At 35.1% G+C, this 13401-nt stretch overlaps 1 protein-coding gene across 2 annotated transcripts in view; it reads right to left on the bottom strand.

Moving 5' to 3' along the window:
• hpo (serine/threonine-protein kinase hippo) overlaps window positions 1–13401 on the bottom strand; it is a 42549-nt gene that overhangs the window by 27977 nt on the left and 1171 nt on the right. The window contains exon 1 of one of the 2 annotated variants that reach the window (XM_090102367.1): window positions 5579–5702. The exons of the other annotated variant lie outside the window; for it this stretch is intronic. Coding sequence (XP_089958493.1) covers window positions 5579–5616 — 38 coding nt within the window. The 5' untranslated portion in view covers window positions 5617–5702. Of the gene's footprint in view, window positions 1–5578; window positions 5703–13401 lie in introns of those variants that run through there. 2 annotated transcript variants of the gene reach the window in all.

The raw sequence follows: 13401 nt of genomic DNA, 5'->3' as shown, positions 1-13401 counted from the left end.
TGTCCCATGACACGGAGAGGAAAAAACTATCCAAATTGGTCTGTTCAGAAATAGTTATTTCTACGGAAACTACACTCATTTGAAACTCATCGACCTTAGCTAGAACTTTAGAATTGGTCTTTGTTTCTATTTTGTTCATTATTTATACCAATGTTTATAAATTAAGACATTTGTACAACGCATACAAGGTCAGGACTGACCAATAACTTTGAAGAACATACAGAACTTGGCCCAAGAAAATATTCATCGATTTTTACTATATCACTGAATTTTATTATTTTGTAGGCAGTAAATCAGGAACAATAAAAAGCTAAGTATACTTAAATAGTTATAAATATGTATGGGGAAGGAAAATTATAATATGTAGAGCCGATATCAAAAATTACAGGAAGTACCATAATGTATTCACGCGGCGTTTGCTATCTCCACTGAGTTTGATAACAACGAACATTAAAATCAATACAATTATTCATTGTATGTAAACATTTTTATTGAGAGAGCTGATGTTTTCATTTCTCTTCTTTATGATTTATATTATTGTTATTAATTATCTGAGCATCGTCAAAAGGAATATCGTTAAATTATTGAACGAAGGGTCACTTTATAAACTCAAACAAACTCAAAACTCAAACATTCATTTATTCAATTAGACTACTATTTAGTAGCACTTTCGAATCGTCATTACATAGTATTTTTAACATTTACCACCGATTCGGAAAGCAGTATCTATGGAGAAGAATCGGCAAGAAACTCCATAGTTGCTCTTTTAAATAATGTCAATAAATTTACATAATATGTAACTTATATCTAACTACATAATATGCCAAAGAACTGTCCTGTGGTTTTTACGCGACAACCCTCCATGGGTCTTTATCGTCCATATATTCCTGAATACTGTAGTACGCTCTCTGAACTAGTACATTTTTTATGTAAGTTTTAAATTTAGAACTACTAAACTCTTTAATATTGTGAGGAATTCTATTGTATAAGCGTATACCTTGACCCATAAATGAATTTTTAACTTTAGCTAATCGGAAAAATGGCATTTCAATTCTATTCTTGTTCCTTGTGCCATAATCGTGTCTATCTCCTACTCTTGTGTGTAAGTCAGAGCTTTTGTGTACATGCAAAATATTATTAAATATATACTGTGATGGTACAGTAAGGATACCAGTATTCTTAAAATTATCTCTTAGTGAGTCCCGAGCACGTAAATTATATATAGAGCGAATGGCTCTTTTCTGTAAGATAAATATAGTTTCTATATCTGCAGCCCTGCCCCACAGTAGAATTCCATAGGACATAATGCTATGAAAGTAGCTGAAATAAACCAATCTAGCCGTATCTTCATCGGTGAGATGCCTTATTTTTCGGACTGCATATGCAGCAGAACTGAGCTTACCTGCAGCGGTGTTGACATGGGCTCCCCACTGTAGTTTCTCGTCCAATGTTAACCCTAGAAATACAGTAGACTCAGTAGGATGCAATACCTCCCCGTTCAAGGTAATATCTCTGTTCAACTTTTTTACATTAGGAAGTAAAAATTCAACACAAGTGGTTTTTTTGGCATTTAATAATAAATTATTGGCAGTAAACCATTCAGATATGTGTAAAAGAGCACTGTTCACTTCGTCAACATTTGGGTCATGCCTATCCACATTAAAAATTAATGAGGTATCATCTGCAAACAGAACTATTTCACACCTATCCTGCAAACAATAGGGAAGATCATTGATATATACCAAGAACAAGAAGGGACCTAAAATTGACCCCTGTGGAACACCAATGTTAATTGACGCACCGCTAGAACGTTCTCCATTAACAACTACAGTCTGTATCCTATCATGCAGGTATGACGCTATGAGGTTCTGGGCTTTTCCTTTAATTCCATAGTGATTAAGTTTACGTAACAAAGTACAATGTTCAACGCAGTCAAATGCCTTGGAGAGGTCACAAAATATCCCTAGAGCATTTTTTGAGTTTTCCCATGCCTTATATATATGTGTTAGAAGTGCAACTCCAGCATCTGTGGTTGAGTGCCCCTTTGTGAAACCAAACTGTTTGGTGTGCAGTAAATTATTAGATGCAAAATGACTACTCAATTGGTTTAATATTAACTTCTCGAATACCTTACTTAATGTTGGTAAAATAGAGATAGGTCTATAATTGTTACAGTCTTCTTGATCGCCCTTCTTAAATAAAGGTATAACTTTACTAAGCTTTAGTAAATTAGGAAATGTACCATAGTCACAACACTTATTAAATATGGAAGCTAAATTTTTCGCAATATTTTCTATTATATTATTAACTAAATTTACGGACATTCCCCAAAGATCACAAGTATTTTTAAGATTAAGCGTCTTAAAGGCAGTAACAATATCATTAGCAGTTACGTGTCGTAATTCAAATAATGTACTGCACTCCGCAACATGGTCCCTCAAAAAGGTCTCTGCAAGTGCTGAAGACGAATTTAAACTATTAGTAATAGTAGCAGGGACACTACTGAAGAATTCTTCAAAAGCAAGCGCAACATCAGCACTTTTGTCAATAGCCCTGTCATTATTTACAAGTTTTATGGTATTACTTGATTTGCTTTTACCCATTTCACCATTAATAATTGACCAAACTGTTTTAACTTTATTATCAGAGTCGCGTATTTTTTCTTTGATATACAAACGCTTTGCAGTGAAACAAACTTTTTTAAAAATTTTTGAGTAATTTCTAACATAACTAAGAAAAGATGGGTCTTTATTATATTGCTTCATACCATATAATTCATAAAGAATGTTCCTGCACCTATGTATACTAGCTGTCGCCCATTTACTAAATGGTAAATCCTTGGTAATATTTAAAGATTTAACTTTAAATATTTTTTCAAATTCTTTATGTACTAAATTAAAAAGATTTTTAAACATTTCACAAGGACTATTAGGATAGGATTGAACATTTAGTACGGGCAGGTTTTTATTAATATTATTCCTAAATTTATTAATGCCTTTTTTAGTTATAGGCCTAACATTAATCCTTTTAAATGTAGGTATGCAATCCCATTCAAAAACTACTTTCTGGCCACAGTGATCCGAAGTCAATGTATTGAGAATATTTTTCTCTAAACAGATGCAGTCACAGTATATATTATCAATACAAGTTGCAGAAGTAGGTGTAATTCGTGTAGGTTCGTTAAAAAGTTTATATAGATTAAATGACTGAAACAAATTAACAATTCGTGTAGCCGTTTGTGTTTGTAAAAGTAAATCAATATTAAAATCACCACATACTATAACTTTTTTTTTACTCCTGCTTAGACGCTTTAATATTTCTTCCATGACTGTCTCAAACATATTATAGTCACTGGAAGGGGGTCTATAAACGCAAACAATAATATAACGCTCCAGCTCCACACAGGACAGTTCAAAAATTATATTGGGGGCATTTCACGCGAAGCGGACACAGATTTCAGGGTCAGGTTTCAGATTTTGGTTATATTTTAGTATGTTACACCTGTATATATCCTCGTTATGTATACGATTTTTTTTTTGCATTTAGAAGCTTAGTTTTCAAAATACAGGTCTTTGAAGAGTCTTGTAAGCGCGAGGTATGGGCGACTGCGAATGTAAGTATTTTGAAAACTAAGCTTCTAAATGCAAAAATTTTTCGTATACATACCGAGGATATACATAGGTGTAACATACTAAAATATAACCGAAATCGGATACCTGACCCTGAAATCTGTGTCCGCTTCACGTGAAATGCCCCAATGGTTAATCCGCACACTTCAGTACGCGAAATTTTTTGTGTAGATGACCTTATAGTATTGTGATTTCCGTCGAGGAATACTTGGACGCTCAGTTAAAAAAAATACTGCGTAAAAATTAGATATGTGTACTTCCTTGTAGATTAAAAAATAAAGAAAAAAAACAGGCCTTCTCGTGTTAAATTAATTATATAAAAATATAGACTTTGTTAGTTTGTAATTAAAAAACATTAGTTAGACAGCGAATAAGTTTCCTTAGAATATTGAATGAATAAAATCATCACATAATTTGAAGTCTGCCATAAGATGCACTTTGTATTCATTGAACATTTTATGAATTGCTTCTTCATACAAATATAGTTAGATGTCCATATAACAAACTGAAATAAAAATATATAATAGAGATTTTGTTTTAGTATCGCAGACAATATTCAAACTTCATATTAATCACTGATTCCAGTTTTTCATTGTTTATACTCTGTATTCCCTTGAAGAATGATTCTTCTTCATTGTAATTAAGGTATTATCACGGGTTTGTGATGGCTAGTTGCTATGTAGGTCAGTATCAAGGTTATGGTGAAAATCACATTTCACACAGGCTGCGATTTTAGGGAACCACGCGTTTTGCGTTAAAGTTATGCCTATCTAGGAGAAATTAAATTGTTACTATACGAATTCCAGTTAACACAGCAATTTCTTGGAATAATTGGCTACTTAGGATAATTTGGTGATCAGCACTATCAGTAATTTTTGTTTGACATCGATCACCATGGTAGCTAGTGTTAAGCGTATAACCCAGATAAATATAGGCGCGTACCCGTCCACGATGACCTTTTTATTGGCATGTACATCTTCCAACATTACAAAGGATTAACCTACTTGAGTCGTGCGCTATAGGATAGCTTATGCAAATATCGTTTTATTGATATCAGCCTAGAAAGCACTTGTCGTTTCTAGTTGTTCAATTGCGAATTCCGGCACGTGCGTCGGCTAGTGTTTACGATTTATTCCTTAATTGGCTGTGAATAACTTTCATTAATTGGACATAGATGTATTTTATTGAGTTAGACTTTACATTTGAGGTATAACAGTTGCGGTGGCATTAGTGGCATGCCTCAGGCTGTATCAAACACTTGACTAATAAATGAATTGAAGACAACATTTTAACTATGTTTGGTTTGAAAAAATGGCAAATATGGTATTCTAGACTATGTATAATATTTCTTATTTTTTGTAGTTAACGGATATGACCTTCGTCACACCTAATGTTCAATTTTAGATCCACCTAATACTGCGAACCCATATAATATGTAACCGAAGCGAAACGAGAGCGAGTCAATTATATGGGTCACTTTGTTAAATACGATATAAACAACGTTTAAATTAGAACCCCGATAATATTTACGTCACCGCCTCAACATTAACTGAAGTTTATTTGCAGCAAAACGAAAGGAGAGCTTGCGAAACAGGACAGGTCATCTAAGATCGACGACCTAGAATCAGTGTAAATACTTAGTCCCGCTTTTCGATAGACCCACGCGTTCCGACTGATGGCTAGACTTGACGTGTTATTTTCAATTTCTGCGGTGGGCAGCAATCACAGTTTTATTTCGCACAAGAAAAACGAAATATCATAACAGATGAACATACGCGTTATTTGAAAGAAAATGTAATTTTCCTGTAATTAATTAGCACAAAAATTAACCTATATTATATTCGAAACAGTCATATTATCCAAAGGAAGATATAGCCATAAAACTGGAGGAAGATCTACCGCATCGCTTTACGGGACCATTACTTAATGTAATTAAGTACTTCTCTCACCTCTTCATGTACAGCTCCAATCTATTATCCAACCACATCCTTCCGCCCCATTAATCACGACACCATAGCAAACAGTCTGCAGGACAATCGTGGTCACACTGTCAACCGTAGCCCTTACGGGGTCGGTGGATATAACGCGATGATTTAGAACAATAGGCACCAAGTAGGCTGCGATCAGCGGCGTTGACTCACCATAAAGAGCCGATGTTGAACAATGGCTTGCCGTAAACAGCCGTGTACAAGACACGTATTTTGACACGGTTTTGCTAGCATATATATTTAGATGGCAAGATTTAAATAAACCTTTATACATGTTACCAAAATCGATGATAGAATTGAATTCTAGAGGAAATCTTCGTATATACATAGTTACTTCATCAAAGTGACTATGACATTTTCCAAAAGATAAACTAAACCTCTTCAAAATAACCTTTTGTTTCAACAATCAGATTATTATTTACAAGAATAGAATAAGAAATTACAGAGGTGGAAGTCCTAAACTTTATCCTATTGCTTTTCTCCGAAAATATATCATGTAAACTCGTTAGATGAGCCGAAAATTACAACAATATCGAGACAATATGTATAATAACGTATCGTAGTTAAACACAATGAACAACAGTATTCACCCATAATATCCATTGTGAAGGAGCATGAATTTTCATAAAAATGAGAATTATTCTATGATTAAAAGCACAGTGCCTCGAGCTCTCTTTTTGTTACTACAAGAATGGTTTGAAATAACACTAATTAATGTCAAGAAAGGAACAACATTGAAGTTTTCAGCATTTTCTACCAACCTAGTTTTTAAATAATAGCTGTGTTTTACCTGAAAATAAAACACATATTAAATACTTACCTATATTTGAAGCTTACTTCATTGAGAAGGCACCTAGCTTTTTCCGCCTATTCTTCCCTCTCTTTCCGTTGTATGTATGCTATCTCTCTCGCACACCTCTCCACCAGGTGGCGGGGCGCACGATAATGTCGGGCGCTGGATGTTTTTCATTGAGTCGAAATCCACAACAGGTGGACGTTAAGTGTAAGCTTCAAATATAGGTAAGTATTTAATATGTGTTTTATTTTCAGGTAAAACACAGCTATTAAACACTTGACCGTAATTTGAAGCTTACTTCATTGAGACCTGCTTGTTACCCACCTGGTGTACAATATATGGACGCCAATGTGAATTTGAATACATAAGTAATTACTTATTTCTTTATTTGAAAGAGTAAGGTGTGCAGATAGTATACCTACCAATAAATCACACAAATTTTTATATTATATAATATATTAACAATCCCAGATGAAAAGTTAATCAAATAAGAACCAAAAAGTTAATCATAATGATTAAAAGTATTAGAACTTATGAGATTGGTTCAAGCGTACCTTAGTTAACCTTTTGGGCTTGAAAAGTTAAAGTTACTACAATTTTCACTATCTTTAGCGTAAATCTGCGAAAGCGCCAGTAACGACTTTCAATTACGCATTTAGATGTTACTTACAAAATGAAGCAACAGCTGATCCCGACGAGGCAAAAATACCTCAAACTCAAACCTTTATTTATTCAATTAGAACTCTGTAGAAGCACAATTGAATCATCTTAACATAGAATTACCACCTGTCTCAACTCACACAGTTTTAACCCAACCTGCTACAAGCGGACAAGAAGAGAACTTGGTCCTTACTTTTGGGGTAAGAAATAAATTTAAAAGGTCACCCCTTGAATAAGGCAATAAAATATCAAAACAGGTAAACGGTTTTAATTATAATACAGATTTTTAACATCCAACCAAACCGTGCGGTATCTATTAATGTTTAGAGCCAACGCCACCAATCATAATCTAAACATGGCTAGTACTTTCAGTACAATGCATGAATTATTTATTTAAAACTGATAGGTCATAAACTCTGTACTGGAAACAAATATACTGAACTTAAGAGACTAAAATGATAAGGAGCTTATCTGTGTCCCAAAACTGCAATTACTACAGCCAAGTACGTTACTTTTAATCAATTCGGTTTTAAGATATAATTATGATTTACATCAGAACTTATATACCGAAAGCCTCGGGACTACATAACGTGACTTATCTTCTTATCTTATATATAAAAATGAATCGCAAAATGTGTTGGTAAGCGCATAACTCGAGAACGGCTGAACCGATTTCGATAATTCTTTTTTTATTATATTCCTTGAAGTACGAGGATGGTTTTTATGTAGAGAAAACGTAAATATGTACCACGGGCGAAGCCGGCGCGGACCGCTAGTTTATAATAATAGTGTTTGTGCACAACACTAGGCAGTCAACAGCTATATGAACGTCAGATAGGAAAAGAGCCAAATTTATCCAGTCAGTAACAAAGGATTTTAACTATAGTTACTTTATTCTAATTCAACCAACTACTACTAGCTACTCCGTATGTCTTTTGGATAGACGGAGGCAAATAGGATTTTTATTCCAACTATATCATTTGATATTTTGAAAATGTACTCCACATTTTCATACCGTCAGAGTCATTTTGCAGATTATAGTGGTGCAGCACTGAACACTGTCTATTAGGTGGCTGATGCTGCTGACCGGGCCTTCAGTTCCGCTTTCCAGAATACCTTCACCCTTCTAGGTGTTACTACTACTGAAATAGCGGTACTCTATCGCGTCGTTCAGGTCTCTAACTGACTAGGATTTCTCATATTATCGTAACAACCCTTGCTCGTTCTAACGAGGATAAATTATCGCCAAGGAATTCTGCTGCAGGATAATGGCAAGAGAGATTATAAGCTTAACTATGCATTATTATGTTAAGGAATATGGTGGGTTTTGAATACTATCGTCGTCTGAAAGTATCTCCTTTCGATTAACTGCATTAAGGATGCAGATCTGATCCCATCTTTGTTCCGTAGGAATGCTACGACAGTCTAAACGTTACACTGAACAAAGAAAATTGCCCTGAATATAGTCGGTTGTTCCAACATCCGTAATATGGCTAGCCTAAGGTTAGTTATCCCTTGATTGTAACTGCTACCAATGGAGGCATTGCTCTTGTGTTGTCCACAGTTGTGCGAGTGCAAAAATGAAGAACTGAGCTCGTGGGGAGCTATGTCGAATGAATCTGTGTTAAGATTATGACAGTATAGGACAGTTAGCTGTGGATGCGAAGACAGGACATTACTTTATTCATCCGTAAACACGCGAGGCAGCCACGGACAGCGATATAGCAAGAACTAAACTAGCAAAGTTTAGTTCGCTTACCAGACTTTGTCATGTTTTAAATGCAGTATATCCTCTGAATAGCATTGCATTTATGACTATTGATAAACTTAATTCACCCGTAAACACGAGAAGCAGGCACGGATAGCGATATAGCAAGAACTAAACCAGCAAAGTTTAGTTCGCTTACCAGACTTATATTTTAAAAGCCGTATAGCCTGTACATTTCATTTATTGCCCCCCCCCCCCCCCCCTCAAAGCAAAGAAATGAGAAGTCATTTGGCAGAGCTTTCTCGTTAAGGGTAGGGGTTCCAAGTAATATCTAATAATAAGAGGCTTTTGTTTGGAAAGATTGACTTTCCGTTATTTATCCTCTATCCTATGTAACTCAACAGTCAGTATTCTCAGCATTCGTTGAGTACTTAAACGTTTTACGTTAATAGTTGTATATAACTTTATTATACAATATAATAATCCTGGTGGGATGACAAAAAACTTGTCTAACAAACGATTATCCTAATCCCTCAGCGATTTATTGTTTGAGCCCCGAAGAAAAATCTCATGGGTGCAATAATGAGGTCAAATGGGTTGAAAAACGAGTCAAATAAATTGCCTACAAGACCGGGCAACTAAAATAGGCCTATGAGAGGTCAACTATACGTAATCAATCGTCATTTGTTACATTCAATCGCTTTGCGATTAAAAAATCTCTTCCGATGTTTGTATATGAAAATTGGTCGGCTAGTGCCATTTAATTACGATACCAAACATACCGTTGACACAAGGCTTGGTGACAATCCTCGAAACCACCGCCACAAATCATCTGCGAGATGATATTTGATCCGACTCGCCTTCCTTTGTTGTGATTAGGCTTTGCATTGGTAAATACAATTTGTTCAATTCCAATTTCCATAATTGGTAAACCAATGGTGGTTTCCTGATTCCTGAAGCGTAAACTTTTAGGATACGAAGTATCAATTTCATGCGCCCATTATTTGACGTATCTAACCTTTATTGTATTTATTAGGTCATTTACTATACTGCCCACTGTGAAGTAGATTTCAAAACCTTTTTCTACCTACCTTAGAAGAGTGAAGATCCGATACGGTCATATCCAAAACTTCTTTCGTGGGTCCTCGTTGACAAAAGCAAATATCTATGATCATTTTAATGATCAATCCTTTGTATATTTGCACCAATCGCCATTAAAGCCCCGCGAGGGCTGATATATATTTGCACCATTTCCCCGTGGGGACGGTTGTTATCAAAGCCCCGCGAAGGCTGATATATATTTGCACCATGTCTCCGTGAGGTACTGTTGTAATCAAAGCCCCGCGAGGGCTGATATATATTTGCACCATTTCTCCATGAGGGACGGTTGTAATCAAAGCCCCGCGAGGGCTGATATATATTCGCACCATCTTTTCCGTGAGGGACGATTGTAATCAAAGCCCCGCGAGGGCCGATATATATTTGCACCATTTCCCTGCGAGCGACAGCTGCGCGAGGGATGTTTGTAACTAGAAATAAGTAGGGCCTGCTAAAAAATGCTTAAGAGACACCCTGCGAGGGTGAATTTGACCTGGCTAACCCCTGCGAGGAGTAGTGGCCACATTTATGTATTCTGCTTCGAGCAAGAATACACCTTAGTGCTAATATAAAAATAGCAGTAAATAATCATTTAAATAATATAGCAATTAACAAGGTCCTTTAACTTATTTTCCAATGTTAGCGACATTTAATAAATTCATAATTCAAATCAATTCACTAAATTTTAAAATGAACTTCGATTCATATTTATTTTTGTTCATGCAATCGATGTAACATTTAGTTGCTTTATATCCGTTAACATTCCTTACGAACGCAACCATACCGTCGTAGGACGTTATATTTAATTGCACAAAATAATCTCCACTCACCCGCAATTTTTTACTTTTTGTCAAGGTGTACAAGTTTATAATATTATTCTAAAACGTTAGAAGTGAATTGTAAATCCTTTGAAATAAGTGTATCTAAATCTAATTTATATTAAGATATCTCGATAATTATTATACGATAACCCTTTCAGCACAAGTTCAGTAAACCAAAGAATTTAATTGTAAAATTTTTGGTACTTACTCGTTTTAACAAAAAAGTTGCATCATTTGAACATAGGAAACGTAATTTTCAATCAAATTAGCCGTGTGTAATATGTCTATTTTCACATAAAAACGGATCAGAATAATACTCATAAAAGGACACGTATAGACTACGGATAGTTTTGAATGTGTGGAACATTCATGGTACGTATCTACTATACATGAGCGAATTCCATCATTATTCAGTTGAGCGGTAACTCCCGTACGATTTATAAAATAATATCACAACGTGTTCTGACATGTCGTGACTTCTTGGAGCTGACTCATCTCGTTCGATAATTTTTAGTAATAAACTATGATAGGAATTCCGAACCGTTCCTAGCGATAACGACAATGTAATAAAGTCGTAGCAATGGATTGTATGCCTGTAAAGCTTTGAGTTGGCTCATATCCATACTAAGTATTAATTGTAATTTTTCCACGAAAAATTCACTTGTACCCTTGTAATAAAAACACATTATTAAAAATGAAATAAAATATTAAAAATATCTATATACAAGAGAGGGTATTTGATATATCTAGTAATATCAAATAATCACAAAAGTAATATTAACGATTCGAGTAAAGCCGAACGGTAACACCGTTAAAATAGCTTTACTCACAGTATTAAAAATTCAAATATTAATTAGTACATATTGCATAATGAAATATTTCAAAAGAAAAGTTACTATTTCAAGTAAAATGTAACGGTTGTATCGTTAATTTTAAATATCTTTATTCATGCTATTAAGTATTTAAGCATATTGAAAAATAAACTATTGCTGAAGGATTCATTAAAAACCTCAGCATTTTAAATAAAGTCCAACGATTATACCGTTGACTTTAAAGATTTTTACTCATTTTTAAGTAAAATATTATTAGAATAGATGTAAAAATAACTCACTGTACCGATCCGACGGGATACACTTTTTAACACTTTTAGCACTTGCTTTAAGCAATACTTAATACTTAATAGCACCAAGGTTGTAGTCTTGTAGACAACCTTCTCGCGGCGGAAGCTAGACGCCAATGAAAAGCATCCAGCGCCCGACATTATCGTGCGCCCCGCCACCTGGTGGAGAGGTGTGCGAGAGAGATAGCATACATACAACGGAAAGAGAGGGAAGAATAGGCGGAAAAAGCTAGGTGCCTTCTCAATGAAGTAAGCTTCAAATTACGGTCAAGTGTTTAATTGTAATATTTTTTATGTTTTGTGTGACTTATTGTTTTACGTAATGTATAAAGGCTAAGGGCATACATTGAATGAAATAATGTAGTTGAGCTTGTCACGACATCGCGACTACGCTCGCGTGCAACCCGGATAAAAAGTTATTTTGTCATTTCATGTTATAATAAATCAGAATGTGAAATTTGGAACAAATAATAATAATACGGGCATTTCTCCGCAACTCGACGTCAAGCGCCTATTTTGCGTGAGAGAGGGAGGTGGGGGAAACCAGCTAAAATTGAAACCACCCGAGCTCCTCCATGAAGCCAAGCAGCTTGTGAGGGCTGCCAAAGGCTTCGGGGAGGGACCCGGGAGACCCCAAGTGTCTTGCCCTGTACTCCGCAACCCCCTTACATTCCATGATGACGTGGGCTGCCGTTTCCTCGGTCTCCATGCATGCTCTGCATAGCGGACTGTCTGTGATCCCTAGATTGAAGAGATGTTTGTTAAAGGGGCCGTGCCCTGTGAGGGTCCCTGTTAACTGTGAGGGTCCCATTTGGAACAAAGCAGTTGAGTAGGTTTTGAATGATGAATATATAAAATCTCAAGTAGAAGTTATTCTTTGCTATTTTTGTAGGATTATATTTTGGACATACCTATTAAAGAATCCTAATTATTGCTCCTTATGTTTTTTGTTAACCAACCTACTATGCTATTCTTATTACAAAAAATACAATAAAACCGACATGAGAAAATCGCGGGAACCTCACGCTAAAAACGCGGCATCACATCACATTGTATTGTACTGTCTGATAACATATTCTGATTAATTCACACGCAGATAAGTTGGTTGACCTCTCGGTGACCGAAATCAAAACCTTATGTAGCGTCCATTCATGAAATATTTATTGCATATTGTGAATGGCTCTAAAAAATTGTATGGTTAGAATTATTCTGTAACGTCACATTTTTTTGTTACAAAATATTATCATTCTTCACAATTCACTTCAGGATTGGTAATTGACACTAAAAAATCACCACATTAACATGGTTAACGTAATCAGAACTATTAAAATGTTGATAGAATATATAAAAATGAGTATAATTTTAGCTTCCTCGTTCATCAATGCCATATACACTTTTTAGTAACAAACATTGAAGGAAATTTATTGATATATCCTGCCAAATAAACAAAGAATAATTTACTCAGTTTCATCCTTGTATTGTATTAACATTATATTGTATCCATGTGGGATACCTACATTTCTAAGCTGAATTCCGAATCTTGTTGATGCGAACATACGGTATATATTATGCATACAATAT

Source organism: Colias eurytheme, chromosome 6 (genome assembly GCF_061535395.1).
Source record: "Colias eurytheme isolate Ceu_HAF_F1 chromosome 6, ilColEury1 Martin Lab GWU primary, whole genome shotgun sequence".
NCBI lineage: Eukaryota > Metazoa > Arthropoda > Insecta > Lepidoptera > Pieridae > Colias > Colias eurytheme.
The sequence above is the reverse complement of the archived record's forward strand: the minus strand, read 5'-3'. Positions and strand labels throughout refer to the sequence as shown.